General features: G+C 49.8%; 1 protein-coding gene across 12 annotated transcripts in view; it reads right to left on the bottom strand.

Annotated features, from left to right (window-relative positions):
* TRERF1 (transcriptional regulating factor 1) overlaps nucleotides 1–21,562 on the bottom strand; it is a 244,416-nt gene that overhangs the window by 30,447 nt on the left and 192,407 nt on the right. For all 12 annotated transcript variants that reach the window (XM_058662943.1, XM_058662934.1, XM_058662938.1 and 9 more), the window contains 3 exons: nucleotides 3,285–4,985; nucleotides 1,832–1,878; nucleotides 398–545 (listed from right to left, as the gene is read on the bottom strand). In XM_058662943.1, coding sequence (XP_058518926.1) covers nucleotides 398–545; nucleotides 1,832–1,878; nucleotides 3,285–4,724 — 1,635 coding nt within the window. In that variant the 5' untranslated portion in view covers nucleotides 4,725–4,985. The remainder of the gene's footprint in view (nucleotides 1–397; nucleotides 546–1,831; nucleotides 1,879–3,284; nucleotides 4,986–21,562) is intronic.

The raw sequence follows: 21,562 nt of genomic DNA, 5'->3' as shown, positions 1-21,562 counted from the left end.
TAAGGGTCTTTGGCTGCCAGACACCCACTGTACTGTTGGATGGAAAATTGTGGCCGAAAGCCTGATGCTTCCCTTAGCTCTCCATGGCCACAGGCTACTGATCTGGAAGCAGCCCTGGTCTTGGGTGCTTCAGGCAGCAGAAGGAAAATACTCCTGCGTCTACATGTTTTCCTCTGCTGTCTTCTCTGTGAGACAGAGGCACAGGGAACATTTATCTTTGTTCTTAAAGCCAGGGGGTGGCTTCACCTGGTCGGCTCCCAGAGGCAAAGCTTAGGTGCTGTGTCTGGGAGGAGTGTGGCTCTTCAGGTATGCCCATGGGGCTCACCTCACTGTCTCAGCAAAGCAAAGCAAGCAGCACACGGTCTGCAGGGAGGACCAGGGATGGGCGCCGACTCACCTGTTTGAGGCTGGGGGAGGCCCTCATTCCCCCGTGCGACCGCATGTGGCCGTTCAGGGCAGGCAGGCTCTTGAACTCCTTTAGGCAGATGGGGCACAGCTTGTTCTTGGCATCAAACTGCTCCCCAAACACTCCTTTGGCTTGGCCACTGTTCACAGGGAGGGCCAAAGGGAGAAGATACACATGTTGGAGAAGCAAAAAGTCACACCCAGCACGAACCCGTTGTATTCATCCAGTGCTCTCTAATGCATTTCTTACTTATAGCATCCTAATACCCTTTGGAGAATAATGCCCACTTTACAGATGATAAAAACTGAGGCGCTGAGGGGGAAAGGACTTGTCCTCACCCCAGAATGGGACAAAACATCCTCTTTTATTCCAGGCCTGCAGCTTTCTCTCCCTCCGATAGCTTAGTTCCATTTTGGGGCCATCCTCCACCAGCAGCCTTCCCTTGAGACAGGAAAGCAGCCCCCCAAGATGCACGTTTCAGAGGTTTCTCAGGTTCTGGCTGAAGCTGACACTGCTGCCATGCCCATGAGGGGAGGAAGCAGGTCTGTATATTCACTGCTGTGTTGCTCAGGTCTCTACGTGACACACAGTAGGCGTAGGCACCCCCATAGGCTATATATTTTTTTGACATGTAGCCTTAAGCTCTCCAAGCCTTAGTTTTCTCAGTTGTAAAATGATCATGATAATAGCTTACAATGATGGAGTGATCACTATATAAGTATATGGCAATCACATCCAATCTCACTGGGTTCTTCTAGTACACATAATGAAAGGGGTCTTCAAAAAGTTCATGGGACAGGTATATCACTAAGGTTCAAAAAAAAAAAAAAAAAAGCAACACCACATATGGATTCTGAAAGTTTTTGCACCTAAAGCAAACCTTCTTTTTGGTAAGTTTAATTTTTAATATTTTGCTGATTTTCAGAGCAAGAGAAAGGAAGGGAAAGAGTGCTTCCATGTTCTGGTTCATTTCTTGAAAGCCTGCAAGGACTAGATTTTGGCCAGACTGAAGCCACAAGCCAGCAACTCAGTGGAAGTCTCCCTTGTGGGTGAATCGGAGGAACCCAATTCTGTGATTCAGCCATCATCACTTGTCTCCCAGGGTCTGCATTAGCCAGAATTTGGCATCAGAGCAGGAGCTGGGTACTGAACCAGGTACTCTCATGTGGGATCTGTGTGTCTTACCTGGAGCCTAACTGCTGGGCTAAACAAAGCACTATCCCGCTAAACTTCACTTTTCATTCCATCTCCCATGAACTTTAGAAAGTCCTCAGGTGCTTACACACAGTGAAGCACTCAAACACAACAGTAATATTCACCTTGACTTCAGTGAGAAACTGTCCTCGAATTTAAAAATGAATCATGAGACAGCCCAAGAACACCTCCCAATTTCCCCAAATACCAAAGCATTTCCACAGATCCTACCTTGGTTCAGGGGATCCCGGCTGGGCTCGCCCGTCAGGGAGGTGCATCTAATTGTGAGCCAAACAGGACACCGAAAGAGAGAAGAAAGAGAAACAGATGTGTTTCTGAAGGCAGACACACCGTGGTCCCCTGGAGGAGCTCTTCCCGCACTCCAGCTCCCGCTGACCCTGTGCTTGGCCAAACGCCTCTTTGCTCTCCTGCATCCGATTTCTTCTCTTTAGTTGTTCCCTAACCTGGGACCACAGTCCTGTTCCTGGAGGTGCTGCCAGCCACATGCCTGGATGCACCCTCACCTCATTCCTTCTTGTCCCTCTCTCCCCAGGGACAGAAACAGGTTCCCTTCCCTTAGGGGACAGAGAGCAGAGCTGGAAGAGCCAGCATCAGGCCAGGAGAGCGCCTGCTGGAATTATTCCTTTCTCATTCCCTCCTTCCCTTCTTTCCTTCCGTGGCCATGTCATGTCATTCTTGTACTCAGAAAAGCACTCTGTGATCTCAGCGGTCTGAGTCCAAGAAAAGACAAGATCAAGGGGAAGTTCATCTCTAACCTTCAACCCCCATCAGAACTCTGTCTACCCAAACCAGTTACTATTTGGAATCACTTCCTCCTTAGTCCCTGTTGTCACATAAGGGTAGCACTTCGGACAGGCCAAGGCATGAGTGGTGTCCAGCATACAGGAGCCTCTTTTGTGGGCAGACACTTTCAGGAACTAACCAATGGTTAGTAACCATGGCTGCATCTGGTCTGAAGACATGATCTGTTGGCCTAGACTCTCACAAACAAATCCTGAATGAATGCTGGCGAGCGGCATCTCTGCTCTCCTACAGTCTCCCCTGCTCTCTTTTGTTCTGATTACATGAGACCAGGTTGCTTATTTACTTTCTCAATCTGGATCCCTGGGGCAATAACATTTCCCCCTCTGCAACCACATGTTCATATGCCCTCCTGGAGATTCACACAATGTGGGCATATATCTTTCACATAAAGGAATTTCACATTCATTTATCCAGAGACCCCACTGTTGCTTTAGCAACATCCTTAAAGACTTTTGTGGAATTGCTCACCTAAGCCATGGACTTTGAGAAGTGTTGTCATAATAGTCCCAAAGGGGAACCCATTTTATGGGAATACCCTGATGCGGGTGGTGGTGATACACCCTTTACGGATTGGTTCCCTTGGCACTGGACTCAAAGTCTTGATCATTATATGAATCACCGAGGACATGCTACAAGACTTTGGTCATCTCCTTAACTGAGATTAAAGGCTCCACATGCAAAGAACTGGATCAAAATTAATTTCCTCCTGCAAGTATCTGACTTAGCTCCTGGCACACATAGGTTAATGCTCGCGGGAAGGTAGGTGGGACTGGAGAGAGGATTGGACGCTGCATGACGTCAGCTCTCACTGGCCCCGCAGCACCCTAAGCAAGGTGGGAAACTTGCACTATGAGAATACCTGGGGCCACACGGCACTGGGAGACGCCTGCTGATGTTGTGGCCCCAGGCTATTGAGGTGCATCCCGCTGGGGGACAGGAGCGGTCGGTGGGGGAGGGCACTGCTGACCCGAGGCAGGTCTGAGCTGGTTGAATCTCCCATTCCTGTGTCAGGAGGGCCCAGGTCCCCGTGAGAACTCAGCATGGCCTGTGCCTGCCTGTCGCTAGAAAACGTCTTCAGCTGACTGTCTTCCCGCTGCTGGTGCTGAGGCAGGTGGCTCTGCTGGTAGAGAGGGTGGCTGTAGGGCTGTTGGGACTCTTGGTAATAGTACTGGGGCATGGAGCCCAGCTGAATCAGTTGGACAGCATGTGCCTGCTCCGGAGTGTACTGGTGAGGGTCCCTGTGATAAGAAGGAGGCTGCAGGTGCATCTGTTGCTGCTGCTGTTGCTGCTGCTCTTGCAAGTGTGGCATCATGGGTTGGGGTTGATAATACTGAGGTATCTGCATGGAACCCTGCCGCGGCTGCAATTGTAGCTGCTGCTGTTGCTGCTGCGGCGGCTGTGGGGGGCGAATCTGTTGTTGTTGCTGTTGTTGCATTTCCTGCATGGAGAGCCGCTGCTGCCCAGCTTGCTGTGGCGGCTGTTGTGGGTAATACTGGTGCTGCTGCATCTGGGGCATGTGTTGGGACAACATCTGTGGGGCTTGCAACGCTTGTCCTCCCTGCCCTGGCAACTGAGCCAGTGGCTGCTGGTAGTCATAATACAGGTGCCCAGGGGGAGGGTGCTGCCCGACCTGAAGAGCTGGTTTGGACAGCCCACCTGTGAAACCAGGGTGAGGCTGCTGGGGCACCTGTGAATAGCGGGAAGAGATAGCCGGTGCTGGGGGCTCCATGGGCTTCTGAGAGAGCAGCTGGCGGAGGGCGCTGTCGGGGGCTCCATCCATTACTGCCGACTGGGTGTGCAGCACCTGGGCCATATTGTTGACCTGAATTCTCAGGTTTTGGTTGGCAAAAACCTGGGTGAAAGAGTCCAGCTTGTGCAAGACGCCGCTGGTAAGCTTCTGGGTGCGGATCTCGCTGGCCTGGGAGTAAGTATATTGGTAGCTTTCGGTGGGCTCGGCCTGGGCTGGTGCCCCCCACATCATATTCGAGTTGGCCAGGTTGCCACGTAGCTGGACATGGTTTCCAGGCCCCGTGTGACCACCCCATCCTCCCTGCCTTGAGGTATCCATTTGGCCCAGGTTTTTGGAGCCAACAGGTAAACCCAGGCCATCTCTCACATCTTGAGGGAAGTGGGGGGAGAGGGGCGAGGCCTGTGGGGCATCCATTCCGCTCCCTGGGACTGAATTCCCATAGTTGTGGTTCAGCCCGCTGGGGACGCCAAGTGGTGGCTGTTGGTAGAAAAGGTTCTCACCACCACCCTGGCCCACATGGTTGGTCTTGTACAGTTGTTGATCCCCCATGGCGTTGGCCTCGCTTGCGAATGTCCAGCCACAAAACCATATAAGAAGGTAAATGGAGCAAACCCAGAAGGCCTGAAACCCTGAGACGCTGAGAGGAAGTGTCCGCACTACTCCACGGCTGTCATGTCTGGGAATGTAGCTGGAGCCAGGTGATCCTGTTGGCCAGTACCACTCATACGCACAGTGGGGTGTGGGTTTACATCTTCACCTGAGCTGGGGGATGGACCACACACCGCCGTGGTGAGGAGACACGGCTCACGCCTGCAAGACAAGGAGACAGGAGATGATCAACCTTCATGTTGTGGGATGGGTCATGACATCTATCATGACCAGTTACCGAGCTAACTATGCAACAGAAGATTTGATAAGAAATAGCCAGTGCCCTTCACTGCACTCACTTGACAGCCTTTCTGTAAAACTGAGCCTCACAGGAGACTTGAACTCTCTTTCAAGTCATTGTTCAAGCTCATTAATTCATTGATTTGTTAATGTGTTGTTTAGTTCATTGATTAACTCATCTGTTCTTCTGGGACCTTGCTAGTGAAAACCCAGCAACATGCTGGTACCCACAGGGATACAGGGATGCATTGATCAACCTGTCAGTTCCACAGATAATTATTAGATACCTGCTTGGCAGAAGGCACAATGCTAAGACATGATAAGGTGGACATGTGACAAACCATTTGCATCCTTATATCACCAGACAGAAAGAGCAAAGATGAAGAGATATGGCAATTGAGACATCAAAGAGCTTATTTTCAGAACTGGAGGTTTCAAAAAAAAGAGGCAAAAAATTTTTGAAATTCACGCATTTAAAAAAAAACACACAGGTCCCATTAGCTCTTTAAAGACCCCCCAGCCATATATGTACAGATTTTGAAGCATCCTTTTTTTTTTTAGATTTTGAAATATCTTACACATCAAAATAAGCCCATCTTTTAATTTCAATTTTCCTTGAATTTTTTTAAGTACCATCAACTATACTGGTTTGCTTGCCAGGTCAACATCTGTGCCCGGGGTGCCCAGTTGGTCAGAAGCTTCTGACTTGATCTGATACAAAAATGTAGCCAGGGTCAGTCAGATTCCCCCTCTTAGAAACACAAACCAGGCAATGTGGGGAGCAATCTGGAGTGTGAACTCCTGGGAGTGCACAAGCACCTCCCAGGTAGAGGCACCCACACTTTTAGAGGGTTCTGGGCTGCTAGGTCTTCCTCTCTCAACTTCCCCAGAAACGTCTAGAACTGATGGGTGAGAGAGGTGCAAGTTGTTCTTTTATGCCCACTTTTTCATGATCACCCTTCTCCTTTGCTAAAAACTAAAGTACACCCCCCCTTGCCCACCCAATCCCAAGTCTTCACTGGGTATCCTGTCCCAGGGGCAACGTCTCCTTTTTCTCTTTCTCCCCTTTCCTGCCACCAAGATAACAGAAAACTTAGCAGGAAAGCAAATGAGTAGTATATTTCTCTCTTTTGGCAAGTAGCTGGGGGTTTCTAATTATTGCTATTATTAATTATTAGAAAGTACTGACAGAAGTAATTAAATATAACTTTCAGTGGTTAAAAAAAAAAAAACTATGTTACTTTTGGTATAGGACTTGAAAGCAAGTCACAGCAGAGTGACCCTGCTTACAATGTGTATTCTACTCTACTGGATCTCGTGAATGAGGGTTTCAGTGCTAATATATATAGAAATGAGAAATGGAAACCCAAGCAGTGTTGATCCAAGAAATAATATTGTTACCTGGATCCATAAACAAATGGAAGAAATAGCCCAGCTCTGGACCTGTGCTCCCCCAGGGGCGCTCCAGGCCCCACATTATACATAGGTGTGCAGGTCATACATGAATCAAAAAAAAAAAATGGATCTTACACAAAGTCACACAGCCCGGCCATCTCCTCAAGAAAGCTCCAGCCTCAATGCAATTTCACTTTTGTTGCTTCATAACTTTCCCAATTAGTAAGATAGCAAGGTTGTCTCGATCAATGATATACCATTAATTGGGATGATAACTCAAGCTAGAAGAGGAATCTTAGAGCTTTATGGTTTCAGGACATTAAAAAAAACAGTTCTAACTTTACACAAAGCTGTAACAGAGACATATGGTAAGGCAATACACAAAAGCATCAAGCCAGAAATATGTATTACATTATGGTAACATTCTATGGGGAAAGTGAAATGGGAATAAAATTTCAAGAACACTGTTAAACCAGAGCGTGTTCATGATTTAAAAAATCAAAACAAAACAAGACGATAGTGGGTATCAAATGGTGATGATATTTAGATTCTACTGGATAAATTTAAAACAGTGATGCCATCGTTGGGCTTATAAATATCCATGTTTATACCATATTGGAAATTGCATCTTCTGCAAATATGTGATACAAAAATGTGGATGTAAACTTAAAAATGGGTGAAAGGGACAAAGGTTTTTTTTTTTTTTAAAAACAAATTCTTTCAGAGAAGATTTCAAGCAGAAAAGTCTGGTGACCCTGGCAGGCAGCGTTCTCCCTCTGAGTTGGTCTCAGTGACTTTCTGAACCACAGAGGAAGAGATGGAAAAGTTCCGGTGGAAACAGAGCATGGCAGAGGATGGAGAGCAGAAGTGGGGAGCAAGGGATGGCAGAGTTTGAAGTGATACTTGTGAAGAATGAGTCCTGGATCGTGCGTGGTAGCCTAGCAGCTAGAGTCCTTGCATGCGTCACTGCCCCATGTGGGCACTGTTTCTAATCCCAGCAGCCTCTTCCCATCCAGCTCCCTGCTTGTGGGATAGAAAAGCAGTCAAGGATGGTACAAAACTTTGGGACCCTACACCCATGTGGGAGGCTCGCAGGAGGCTCCTGGCTTCAGATCAGCTCAGTTCTAGCCATTGTGGCCACTTGGGGAGTGAGTCAGCAGATGGAAGATCTCCCTCTCTGTCTCTTCTCTCTGTATATATGATTTTCCAATAAAAATAATAAATCTTAAAAAAAAAAAAAAAGGGGTGGTCCTTACCCCAGAGTCCCCTGAGCAGCATGGGGGAGCTTTTGAGCTTCAAAAACAAGGACACTGGATGCTCATGACGGGGTCCCTGCCATCTGGAAGCTGGTTAGAAATGTAGATTCTCAGGCCCAGCTAAGATCCATTGAGTCAGAAGCTGCATGGTGTCGAGACATGTGTCCAAGTGCATCAGGTGCACATGCATGCTTCATAGGCACGGGCTGCACCCAGGTGGACCTAAGCAAGAGCTGATATCTCAGTAGGGAGAGGAGAAGGCACACCCTACACAGCTCACCAGAAGTGACTCTCCTTCCTTCAAAGGCTCCACTCCTCTGGGGGTTTATGACCTAAGCGGATGCTGCCTCCTTTCTTCACACATCCTCTGTCCTGACAGCCTCAGCCACCACTCATTCTTCGCTGAATCCCAGTGTCTGTCTCCAGCCCAGATGGCCTGAGCTCCCGATCAGCTGCTTTCTTCATGTTAACACTGCCATCTTCAAAGGCAACTCAACATCACCACCCACAAACTGGGTGCTGCTTCCAATTTATTTCTTCAATTCTGCCATACTCTCTTCTACCCCAGAACCTTTGCACATGCCACCCTACTTTAGAGGACTCTTTTTCTCCCTGCCTCCTGTTCATCTAACTAAGGGCTAATTGCCTATTGGATCTCAGCTCAGACTACACGGTCTCAGCAGGTCCACCCTGACTGAGTGTCACATTCCTTCACACGTTTTTTTTTTTTTTTTTTAAGATTTATTTATTTTTATTGGAAAGTCAGATATACAGAGAGGAGGAGAGACAGAGAGGAAGATCTTCCATCCGCTGATTCACTCCCCAAGTGGCTGCAACGGCCAGAGCTGAGCCAATCTAAAGCCAGGAGCCAGGAGCTTCTTCCGGCTCTCCCACGTGGGTGCAGGGTCCCAAGGCTTTGGGCCGTCCTCTACTGCTTTCCCAGGCCACAAGCAAGGAGTTGGATGGGAAGCAGGGCTGCCGGGATTAGAACCGGCACCCATATGGGATCCTGGCACATGCAAGGTGAGGACCTTAACCTCTAAGCTATCGTGCCGGGCCCTCCTGTACATGGTTTTTTTTTTTTTTTTTTTGTATTTTTTCTTACAAGTAATTTCTTTTTTTTTTTTTTTAAGATTTATTTTATTTTTATTACAAAGTCAGATATACTGAGAGGAGGAGAGAGAGAGAGGAAGTGGAGCCGCCGGGATTAGAACCAGCAGCCATATGGGATCAAGGCAAGGACCTTAACCACTAGGCCACGCTGCCGAGCCCCTCCTGTACATGTTTTAATGAGGCTGTAATCCTCCTTTTTGGACCATTCTTCTGACCCTGTAATTGTACTTTCACCAAAGCACTTGTCTGATCATTAATTTTATCTATTGAAACAGGAGTCAGATGTGGTACTACCTCTAATTCTATTCCCATAATAATAGGAATTATAATGGAAGGAACTACAATGCCCAACACAGTGTAGCCTTCTCCCCCAATGTTTTGTTACACAAAGGACATTATTTCTAGAAAGAATAAGTCAACGAGTAAAGAAACCATTAGATAGCAATGTTTCAGTCTCTCTTGAGCAGAGACAGGCAGGAAAAGAGAAACAGGACAGCGCAGGCAAGATCTCAGTTCTTACAGAGGGATAGTCAAACTTCACCTTGGTCCTCATGGACCAATGGGAACTGCAAGTGGAGAGAAGCAGGAATGGAATTCCAGGGGTCCGCCCTGGGGCACGATGCTGATGTCAGGAACTTGCTGGGTGGTGAAGGCAGGGATATATTGTGGCAAGCTTTCAAATGATGCCCTGTAGAGTTATCCTGTGGGAGTGAGCCTGCTAATTTCAGAACTCGCTTCTACTCAACCTTCCTCCAAAGCCTGATGCAGAGTCATCCTTCCCTCCAGCTGCTGAAGAATTACTGTTGAACTTCCAAATTCTGGACGCTGTGTGATCTCAGCTCCCCGCCCCTCTCCTACGCATGGCCCTGTGGCTGGAAGCAGGGAAGCCACTGTCTAAGTCTTCCCAAATGGCCACGACTTTGCCTTCTTAGCTGGAATAACCCATTCTTTATTCACTGCTGTTTCCTGGACTGGGGTGTGGTTTACTTACAAGCACAGCACCCCCAGACAGAACCCTTGATGGAAGTGGGGTTCCTGGGTTAACAACATCAACATCATCTGGGAACATGCTACAAATGTTAATTCTTGAGTTCTACCCAGAGCCTGGGTTGGAACTCTGAATTTGGGATTTTAAAGAGTCTTTCGGGCCCAGCGCAATGGCTAAATTCTCACCTTGCAAGTGCCGGGATCCCATTGGCTACTGGTTCGTGTCCCAGTGGAGCTTGGTTTGTACCAGAGGATCAAGACTCACTTGTTCACTGCCAGTCTGGGAAAAGAACTTCCCTGAAGCAGCACAGGGAGGTGATGGCAAAACCATGTGCTATCTATTTTAAACTGCCTTTATATATTCCTTGGGTAGGTTACTACAGTCAAGCTTCAAAATTCCAAAGGTTCAAAAGGGTACAAAAAATATTACACACAAATGCTTGAAAATAAAGTGAAAGACTACAGTAAACTGACAAACACAGAATCCAGGTCCGGCACAATACCCTAGCAGCTAAAGTCCTCCTCTTTCATGTGCTGGGATACCATGTGGGCGCTGGTTCTAATCCCGCAGCCCTGCTTCCCATCCAACTCCTTGCTTGTGGCCTGGGAAAGCAGTAGAGGACGGCCCAAAGCCTTGGGACCCTGCACCCACGTGGGAGACCTGGAAGAAGCTCCTGGCTTCAGATTGGCTCAGCTCTGGCCGTTGCAGCCACTTGGGGAGTGAATCAGCGGATGGAAGATCTTCCTCTCTGTCTCTCCTCCTCTCTGTATATCTGACTTTCCAATAAAAAATAAATAAATCTTTAAAGAAAAGAAAGAAAGAAAAACACAGAATCTATGAAAAGCTTTCCTCCCACTTAGGAGCCCCCAGTCACCCAGCATCCCTCCTGAGATAACCTGCGTGAGCAAATCCACCTGGAGACACCTGGTCATATCAGCAAACTCCTTGGCATACTTCTCTACACAACAGCAGCGTGAGGCTGAGGCTGAGGCTGCAGCATCTTGCCAATAGTCTCTTTTAGATTGAAAATCTAGAAACTGCTTTTCTTGGCGGGTTGGGCAATTGCATAGAACCATTAGATGACCAACCCCAAGACGGAAGTCTTCATTAGTTTTCTAATAAGGTGACTGTTTTGCTCATTGTTCACAGAATTTCCTAATAAGGAACTGGTGCCAGGAGTTTTTTCATTCACCAAGTCATGAATGGAGCTGCTTTCACACGTCCTCCTTACAGCAGGACTGCAGAATTCCCAAGAGGGTTTAACAAAGAAATGCCCAAAGGGGGTCTCCATGGCCACCCTGTCCCTCCCCGACATAGGTCCCAGACAGTCTGGGACTTCCTCTTCCTATGGTCCTGACCTCCCAGATGACCAACCCTGTGCTCCCATGCCTGTCCCCCTGGGATGTCAGTCACCCTGTGGCAGGGACAGCAGCCTACCTGTCCTGTCTCCTCAGTGATAGGGACACGGCCATCGTTGTGGAAACAGAAATGTTGAGCCGGGTATCCTAGACCTCAGGCAAGACCCTTCACCATCAGGCTCCATGCCTGGTGTGGGCCAAGGGACAGACATTCCCTTTTTTCTAAAAGTGTTCATGTTAGTTTATGTATTTAGAAGAATGACAGTGAGAGAGGGAGAGGGATAGAGAGACAGAGAGAAGCAACCAGAGAGATCTTCCACTCGCTGTTTCTCTCTGCAAATGGCCACAACAGCTGGGGATGAGCCATCCTGAAGCCAGGAGCCAGAAACTCCATTCAGGTCTCCTATGTGGGTGGCAGGGACCTGAGGACTCCGACCATCACTTGCTGTTTCCCAGGGTGCACATTAATAAAACACCAGGACTTGAACCAGGCAGTCTGGAGGGTCAGATATGGGTGCCCCACGTGGCAGCTTAGTTGCATGCCACATTGTCAATCCTCTATTTTCCAGTAAGATCCTAGATGCCAGACAGGCAGGTGCATGAAGTGCTGTAGCTCATGGAAGACACAGCAGACACCTCCTGCTGTGGGTTTGGAACACTTCCTGTCTGGGGCAGGCTTGTACTTTGAGCATGGGGCCACTATCCGGTCACAGTTACAACTGGGCTGCTGCTACACTGTGTAATCGGCCATAAACGACCCATAAATGAGCGGGCATGGATGTGTCGCAATACAACTTTGTTTATGGACACGGCAACTTGAATCTCAGGCAATCATTACATGTTAAGAAACACTGCTCATCTTGATTCTTCACCATTTAATAAAAAGGTAAAAACCCATCCTAACAACCAGGTTGTATACTGGACTTGGCCCAAACGATGGTTGGCCTAGTCCTACTCCACAACATCAAAGCCCTCCCTCACTCCCAATGCCACTCCCATCCCCAACCCTGGGACAGCAGGAGACAGGCCCAGCCTGTATGGAGCTATCTGTTGGAAGGGCAATCCTTTGAACCAGAGAGAAGGATCGAGAGGAAGTTGATTTTGGCTGTGGTTTCAGCAGGACATGTTTGCTTATAGTTCAGAAGGAATAACACCCCATGCCTGCCAGACCACCACTGCTGGCTGTAGGAAGAAAAACCAAAGAAATTTTCCTCTCTCCTACTCTGGGGCTGTCATTCGGGAGACTACACACACCATCCTCCCAAGAGGTTTGGTTTATGGCTTCATCAAACTCCACTCTCGGGTTTTTCCAAGTGGCTTGGTTTGTGGCTTCTGGAAGTCTTAACTCCAGGTCTCCCTCCATCCCCAAAGTGCAGTGGGAACCATGGGCGGTCCTCTAAGATGTGGCCTTATAATAGTTCCGTGGTCTCCCTTTGAGCTATGTTATCATCCTAAAGGCTTTCTGATTAAGCTTCTAAATAAAACTGGTGGGGCTGAGATAATCCAGTAATCTGTTTACTGGTGTTGGATGTGCCAATGGCGGTAGTGCTGGAACCTCCTGCCCCATGTCCAGGCCTGCTCTTGTCCCTTTGTGGCCCTGGGGCTGCTCCCTAGCCGGGGTGTGTGTGGCAGTGGGAAGATTCGCAAGGCTCCATTTGGGCATTATCACATGAGTGTTTCTGCCACCACCAGCCGGGACGTGGTTGGCCCAGCAAGCCCCAGGAATCGGCAGGAAGCCTGGCTCATGGAATCTGCTTCCTGTCACCAGGAAGGGCCATGGGAGCGCCTGCACCTGCTGCTGGAGAGGCTCCTGGCCTGGCTGTCATTTCTAGTTCTTTACTATCCCCTCCCCCTTATGAGTGACAAATGCTACTCCTCTCTCTCTTGAGCTGTCATGGAGTGGTTTGTGGGCTGCGATGACTTCCTATAGGAGGCAACCATGGCCTGAATGGGTCTTGTTGATATATTCCCTGGGTACTTTTTTTCTTTGTTTGCTTAAAGATTATTCTTACTTAAAAGCCAGAGTTATAGACAGAGGGAGGGAGAGACAGATCTTCCATTTGATGGTCACTCCCCAAAAGGCTGTGATCATTTAGGGAGTGACCAGGAGCTTCTTCTGAGTCTTCCACATAGGGTAGAGGCCCAAGGACTTGGGCCATCCTCTGTTGCTTTCCCAGGCCGTAAGCAGAGAGCTAGATCAGAAACGGAACAGCCAGGACATGAACTGGTGTCCACAATGGCTGCCAGCACCAAAGTCAGAAGTTTAGCCTGAAACACCAGTGCACTAGGCCCTTCCTAAGCACATTTGCAAGCCACCCTGGAGCAAGAGCTGGGTACAAGCACCAACTGCATTTGGAGCCGCCAGAAAGACACTGAATACAAGAACGGAGCTCAACCTTTGGTTCCACAGATTATGCGTCCTTGAGCATTGTTTCATACGTTCAGCTGCTCAAGGCAAATTTTATTGTCTAGAGGAAATCTGAATAAAACCCATCAACTCCCTGCCTCATCTTTTGTTGGCCCGTAGATATGCAAATTCAAGGTTTTGTCCTTACTGGTACTCACTGCACAGACCTGGGGCTTGTTCAGGGCTCCCACGTGCACAGAGCGTGGAGGACTTCCTATCCCATCTCCCCTTTTAGGATACACAGAGGAGGAGGTCGCATGGAACTGATGGGACTGATGCACCTCCCGCCCCCCAGCTGACCCCGCTGCCACAGCAGAGGTCTGCAGATACAAGACAGCAGGGGATACCCATGAACAACCTGAGCATTTTGCCCCCTGAAAAAGACCCATATGCTGTGTCACAGGCTGCTCCCAAGGGAGTGCTGCCAGGAGGCGGTGAGTCATCAATTTCACCCACACTGCACAACAAACCCAGGTCTCTAGGCACAACCTGTAGGATGCCAGGAACAAAGAGCAGGGCAGGGCCTCCAGAAGCTTCCAGTTGAATGAGCCAGGGATCTCAGAGCTGGGACATGCACATCAGCACCCTGCCCTACTCTCTAAAGTCTTGCAGGCAAACTCACTCTGGGGCCCTTTCAGGATTCTCCTCTGGGAGATGTCAACCCAAAACCTGTGTCTTGAAGGCCACGAGTCTGCAGGAGATGAGCTTCCCAGAGACCCCAGGGAGTCAAAGAGGAGACAGAAAAGGTGACAACCAACTCCTGGCCTCGCAGGGTGCAAGCCATGCTATAGACCTCAGGCCTGGCAGGAGGGTTGGGTCATTCTAGCCAGGGCTGCAGTGGTGCAGCGGGCAGATGCTTGCTTTGGGGGAACTCAGGGAGAAACCGTCCAGGGCCAGCACTCAAGTCCTGAGGATGTGGGCTGAGGAACCTTCTGAATCAGCGCTGGGGACCACAGCCAGAGAAAGAGCTACAGCCAAGGTGACATCCTGGGCAAGGGAAGGCAGGGCAAGGTCAGGTCGGACTGGGTTGGGCCAGGCTGGGCTGAGAGAATGGGAGGCTGATCCACCAAAGCCCCAAGCAGCATGGGGAATGAAGTTAGAGGGAAGAGGTAGGGAGATCTGGGCTCTTTGCTCCCACCTGCTGCCTCAGAATGAATTACTAATCAAAGAAAATGCAAGATCCCAAGAGCTCTGTTCCTATTACCCACGGCCAACAGCCAACATCATGGGCACATGGCTGCCAAGAGCCTCCAGCAGGTGTCTGTGCAGGGGACCACGGGGAGGGGAGTGGACTCAGTCACCATGTCCTGGTCACACACACCTGGGACAGTGTCAGCCCACAGGAGTCCAAGTATGCAATTCGGTTAAAGGCTCAGTTCCCAAAGTCCAGCGAGGTTGGTTTTTGGTATGTGGTCTTCAAAGACATCTGTGTGTGTCTGTTTGTGTGTGTATAAACAACCAAATGCTTTGGTTGCCAAGGGTCCTAAGGGTGGGTATCCAGGGAGAAACCACCAGCTTCTTTTGAGACAACAGCTAATGGGTAGCAAAGACAGCAAGCCTCCTGGTGCACTAACTACATCAGTGCTCTGGGGTTCGGGGTGTCACTGCTCTCCCTGGGCTCTCCCATGTGGGTTTCAGACAGGAAACCCCTTGCGGAAGGCCCAGGCCACCCCAGACTATGACATCAGTGCCACTCTGGGGGATTCTGTAAACACCGGCAGCAATACAGACCCACATCCTGGGCAACGCCACAGGCGCCCGGGCTCTTGTCTTACAAGATAAGGGGGCTTGGACAAGCAATCCCCGGGCCCCCTCTTGGCTCAGAGTTCTAAGATCTTCCAGGAGTCAACAAACAAACTAGAGGGACCTCTGGCAGCTGAGACTGTAGGCCCTCCCAGCAGCACTTCCTGAGTCAGTCACTCCTCTGGTTCCCCCCTTGGATCCTGTTCTGGCCTGCTCTTTCTAGAAGCCCTGACAGAATGGGAGCCTTTCTCAGGCACTCATCCCTTCCAGTGGGTCCTGTGTCCCTGGGCCCAACCTGTGCCTTCCATCTGGCCTGGCCATGTGAATGCTTAGCAGGCACCTGCTCAAGGGTGCCAGGCCCAAGACCTTGGAGCTCACGCCCTACAGCCTGTCAATGTTCCCAATCCACAGGGAGTCTCGGGCCTGGTGGCAATTTATGGAGCCCCTCAGGGTCCTCTCAGATAGAGGGAATCACAGGAGGGGCGAGGCCAAGGGACAGCCTGGGGATGATGTCTGAGAGGAGCGAGTCCATGGAGGGTCAGGAGGGTATGGTTCCAGAGCATGGTGTGTTATGCATAAGAACAACTGTAGGATTTAACTATAACTTCAAACAAATGCTGGGATGGGCATTCAGTACCATGGCTATCATGCTGCCTCAAATGCCCACACCCTACATTAGAGAGTGGTTCCTATCCCAGCCCCTCTGCTTCTAACCCAGCTTTCTACTCACGCACACCCTGGGAGGCAGCAGAAGATGGCTCAGCTATTGGGTCCCTGCCACCCACATGGGAGACCCAGACTGAGCTGCAAGATCCTGACTTGGGCGTCACGTAGCTCCAGCTGTTGCAGGCATTTGGGGAGTGAACCAGCAGATGGAAGATCTTTGTCTCTCTGTTTTTCAAATTAAATGGAAAAAAAAAAAAAAAAAGAATGTTTTGTAGAACCGAATGGTACAAGTTGGAAATGAAATGACCCTACACTCCCCGGCCCCTCTTAAGCTGTCTGCTGTTAATGGATGCTGGGTGGGATCCCAAGATTGGCTTTGGTCTACCAGATGGCTGTTGAGATGCCTTAGGGAACAAAGAGGTTGTCTTGCCTTTTCTGGATTCTTTCCTTTCCTCTTGGAAAGCCCCCAAACCCGTCTGTTGGCTTGAGAGAGAGAGAGCTATACTACTGGTCATTGAATCCTATTATCTCCCTGTCCCAATGTCTTTCCAGAGCTATTTCCACTAGCTGCTGTGAGAACAGAGGACTGAGGTGCAGCACCCAGCAGGGGCCCTTGCAGGTGAACTGAGAACACAGAACTGGAGCCCTTGGAACCTGCAGGCAGAGGGAAGGGGCATGAGGGCCAAGCCCACCGAGCTGATGGTCTTACAGGCCAGACAGGCAATCCTGCTCATTGAAACACCCCTGCCCCAGCTCACTACCCTTGGGCGTTCTAGTTTTCAAATCTAGATTCCATGTTACACTGAATTAGAACTGTGTCTCCACAGCTCTGTGTGCGCATCTCTCTCTTTTCCAGGGGGCCACGAACAGTGTTTGGCCCAAAGTGGTTTGACTCAATGTTTATGGAATGCAGCAAACAAGGTTGTCAAACACATCCCCGTGTGTGTGGCCGAAGGCGAGGCATGAAGAAGCCAATCCCCTTCCCTAGGAGGAAGGTTGAAAGTTCTGCCTGGGGCGCTTGCACAGAGCTTGTGGCACGGGCACACTCCAGCCCCACATGTGTGGGCTGCATTTGGGAGAGTGGGGGAGACCCCTAGTGTTATGTCCATGAGTTGACACGATACTTCTGACGGGGAGGGTCAGGTATTTGGAGCTGGAGTTACAGGACTAGTATGCCAAGAGAGATGGTGTATCACAGAGCCAACGTAGTCCCAGCTCTTCCACTTTCAATCCAGCTTCCTACTAATTTGTACCTTGGGAGGCAGCAAGCATTGGCCCTATTTGGACTGAGTTCTGGGCTCCTGGCTCTGACCCCTGGTCCATATCTGACTGTTGTGGGGCACTTGGGGGAAGGTAGTCAGTGAATAAAAGATATCTGTCATCTTTTTTTGTCTGTTTAAAGATTTATTTATTTTTTTATTGCAAAGTGAGATAAACAGAGAGGATGAGAAACAGAGAGGAAGATCTTCCTTCCGATGATTCACTCCCTAAAGCGGCAACAATGGCTGAACCTGAGCCAATCCAAAGCCAGGAATCCCAGAGCTTCTTCCGGTTCTCCCACGTGGGTGCAGGGTCCCAAGGCTTTGGGCCGTCCTTGACTGCTTTCCCAGGCCACAAGCAGGGAGCTGGATGGGAAGCAGGGCTGCTGTGATTAGAATCAGCACCTATATGGGATCCTAGTGCGTGTAAGGCTAGGTCTTTAGCTGCTAGGCTACAGCGTTGGGCCCTCTGTCAGCTTTTTGAACACCAAATGAAAACAAATAAATACAAACTATAGAGATGTTGAAGTGCTGCGAAGCACATGGGAAGAATGATACTGACGGCTGCAATTCTGGGCATTAGTGCCAGGCCACGCCAGGGCCACATACCTCATCCGTCCCTCCTGCAGACTCATAAAATGGGAAGTGTGTCCATCCTTTCCACTGCCTTAGTCAACCTTCTCGTAACACTGCAACGCACATTCCAGCTGCACCCCCATGGGCCTCGGTGAGGATCTCTTCAAGCTCGGCACCCCAGAGTAACAGCAATGGGAGGCCTTTTGGCTCGTCAATTAGACTAGCCTGAACTTCCGCCCAAAATTGCTTTTCCAGGAATCTGATCAAGGTAGAAGCTTGTAACAAATGACACGTGCAGACAATGCATAGACAACTGTATACACCGTGGTATTCGTTGACTGGCCAAAGGCTGACAACAGCCTGAATGCCCACCATAAGGGACTGACTGGAGGGGGATTCTAGAATGAACTCACAATGCCGTTCTATTAAAAGGAACAGCAAGGGGCTGGCAGTGTGGTCCGTGGGTAAAGTAGCTATTTGTGACACCAGCATCCTACACTGGAGTGCCAGCTTGAGTCCTTACTGTTCTACTTGCAATCCAACTTCCAGTTAATGTGCATAACAGTCAGACGGTGGCCCAAGGACTTGGCCTCTGGCACCAAGTGTGGAATACCCAGCTAGAGTTTCAGATTCCTGGTGTCAGCCTGGGCAGCCTTGCTGCTGCAGACATTTGGGCGGTGAATCAACAGATGGAAGATTTCTTTCCTTCTCTCCTATTTTTCCATAAGCTTCTGAAAGTGCCCTGTATTCTCTCCCAGGTGATGTTTATTTGGCTAGATTATGTCTCGGGGAGTGGGTGCTCTGGGGAGTGCTGGTCAGTGAGCCGTGAGGAAGCCAGTTGTCACCTGGGGGCAGGGGGCATGGCCAGAGGGAGTCTTCCTGTGTGTGGATGTGTCTGGCCCACTCTTAGTCATAGATGCTCCCCGCACCCCCGCCCGGCCCTGCTCCTTCTGCACTTTCAGCAGCAGCAGGTGCCTCCTTGGGGATACAGGGCTGGGTTCTGGCCCAGCGCAAGACAGAGCTGCGGACTCCTGACAAGGCCACACTTTTGGGAATGGACGCGGAAAGGCAGGTCTATCGGGATGCCTGGGATGGATACCCCAGCTGGAGCCCAACTCTTCCGGGCTGTGGTGGAGCCCTCTGCTGGTAGAAAGGGCTCAAATTCAAAACCTGAAGACCTTGGTCCTAGCTGATGATCCCGAATCCTTCCACGGAGAAAATGGCAAGTACAAACACCTCCCTTAGCACTTCCTGCCACCCACTAAGCACACCTTCACACTAGCAAAGGGGGGAAAAGGGCAGGAAAGCTTCCGAGTCACAGGTGGCAGAGGAGGTAGAGACAAAAGCCCTGCACCAGGTGAGAACATGTAGACCTAAGGAGCTACAAGAAGGTCAGGTGGAGGGACAGGAACCCAGTGATGGACCTGGAGAGGCGCAGGAGCCACAGCTGCTGAGGGTCCCAAGAGTGCCAGGGAGCCCCTGAAGTGTCTTGAGCTGTATGTATGTGTGTGTGTGTGTGTGTGTGTGTGTGCGCGCGCGCGCGTGTGTGTGTGTGTGTGAGTGTGCATGCGCAAGCCTGGGAGACAGATCTGACCATCAGGCATAGAACAGGGCTCAGCAGAGACTTTTTGCTGAGGGCTAGATAGTACATTTCCAAGGCACTGCAGCCAAGAGGCAGAAAAGAGGCCACTATGTAAATGCTCATTTAATGAGAGAAAAACATTTTTTTAAATTTCTACAATTCTTGGAAGAACCTCAAGACAGATGAAGAATAATAATGGAGCATAATTATTTGTATTTCAGGTTCATAAATGAGAAAATGGAGTTGGCTTGGGGGAGGGAGAGCATTTCAGTTAACAGGGGTTCCAAGGCAGGGTTCCCATGTCACCCAACAATCATCAGTAGAGACACAGCTATAGCTCAGGGGTCATGCAGCATTGCATAGTGGCTGGATCTGACCCATGGGTCAAAGGACGAGGCTGAGCCAGGTGAAGCGGAGACTTGGTCCAGGCCGGGTGGCTGGGAGGAGGACGTTGATAGACGGTGAGCAGGTTCCCAGTGGTGGAACAGGCCCTGGGGTGGGAGGAGAGGGCCAACATGATGCTTAAAGGTCAGGTTCATGTGGAGGAAGATTGGAGCCCAGGGAAAGCACAAGTGCATGCAGGGACCTACAACAAGAGGTGCCACGGAGTTGGCGGTGCGTAGGGGTCTGAGGCTGGGAGAGGCTTTGTCACAGTGATGTGCTAAGTGAAGACGGGCACGAGGAGGTGGGAGACTCAGGGAACACGAGGACAGGCTTGGGACTCAGTCTGTCCATCTTTCTCCTGCCATTTCAAAGCTTACTGGAGCCGTCTTTCTTGCCTTCTCCCTCCAACTAGGACCCCTCCGAAGCGGTGTCTCTCTCACCTCTGCTTGCAGCGTCAGCATCTTGCATGGCAGCCACCGGGGAAGGTGGCCATGGGGGAGGGGACAGCTGCTGATTGCCATAGCCAATAATCATGAGCTCAGTCCTCAGTGGACACAGCTTCCCCTTCATGGCCTGACCCTCTCCTGTGGCTCACCTCGCCACAGCTGCTTTTCTAAGGCTCACTGGCCCTTCCCCAGTCACCCTAAATCACCCATGTGTGCATGCAACACACACATTTACACACACATCTCTTCCCGACCAACCCTGAACACTTGATTTGTGGTGACGGTGTGTTGACAACACACTCATCAACTGTCAGCTCAATACGTCTAAATATTATGCTCCATCACCCAGAATACCAGAGGTTTTTTTATTTTTTAATTAAAAAAGAAATTAAAGAGCAATCCTACTCACAACAAGGAAAAGAGAAGGGGGAGGAAGCCAGAGGTTAGAGAAAATTAATTTTTCTTCCTTTTTCTTGCAAATTAAAACAATTATTTTAAAATTTTACTTGAAAGGTAGAGAGACAAGAGAGCTAGACAAAGGAGAATCATCTCTCATCTGCTGGCTTATTTCCCCAAATACAACAGAGCCAGGGCTGGGCGAGCCAGGGCTGGGCGAACCAGGTCAATGCCCCAAGCTCGGAATGCAAGCCAGTTCTCCCATGACAGTGGCAGGCACTCAAGTGTCTGAGCCATCATTTAACGCCTCCTGGGGATACACATTAGCAGGAAGCTGGCATTAACAGGAGAGCTGGGACTTCAACCCATGTACTCCAGTACAGGATGGAGCCATCCAAAGTGGTGACTTAACCACTGCGCCAAACATCTCTTTTTCATTGGTCTCGCTTTCCCAACAGAAGATTAAACAGCTCTCAGCCCCAACTCTTCAGCCCTGGGATGTGGAGGTCACTGTTGGGAAGCCACGTGGCCTGTTGGGTGACCACAGCATTAGACATCAGCCTCCCTGACCCTATGCTGAGTCTCTGATAGGGACATCACTGGAACATTCTGGAAGGCACGGTACAAAGCATGGGCATATATTGTTTGATTTTCTCCTTATAACAAACCTGTAACATTTCATGCTTTGTTTATTTGAGATAAGGATTTTTTTTTAAGATTTATTTATTTTTATTGGAAAGAGACATAAAGAGAAGAGGGGAGGAGAAAGATCTTCCATTTGTTGGTTCACTTCCCAGCAATGGCCAGAGCTGCGCCGATCCAAAGCCAGGAGTCAGGAGCTTCCTCTAGGTCTCCCACGTGGGCATAGGGTCCCAAGGCTTTGGGCTGTCCTCGACTGCTTTCCCAGGCTACTGGCAGGGAGCTGGATGG

Source organism: Ochotona princeps, chromosome 1, assembly GCF_030435755.1.
Source record: "Ochotona princeps isolate mOchPri1 chromosome 1, mOchPri1.hap1, whole genome shotgun sequence".
Lineage (NCBI taxonomy): Eukaryota > Metazoa > Chordata > Mammalia > Lagomorpha > Ochotonidae > Ochotona > Ochotona princeps.
This window is presented reverse-complemented; position numbering and strand designations above follow the sequence as displayed.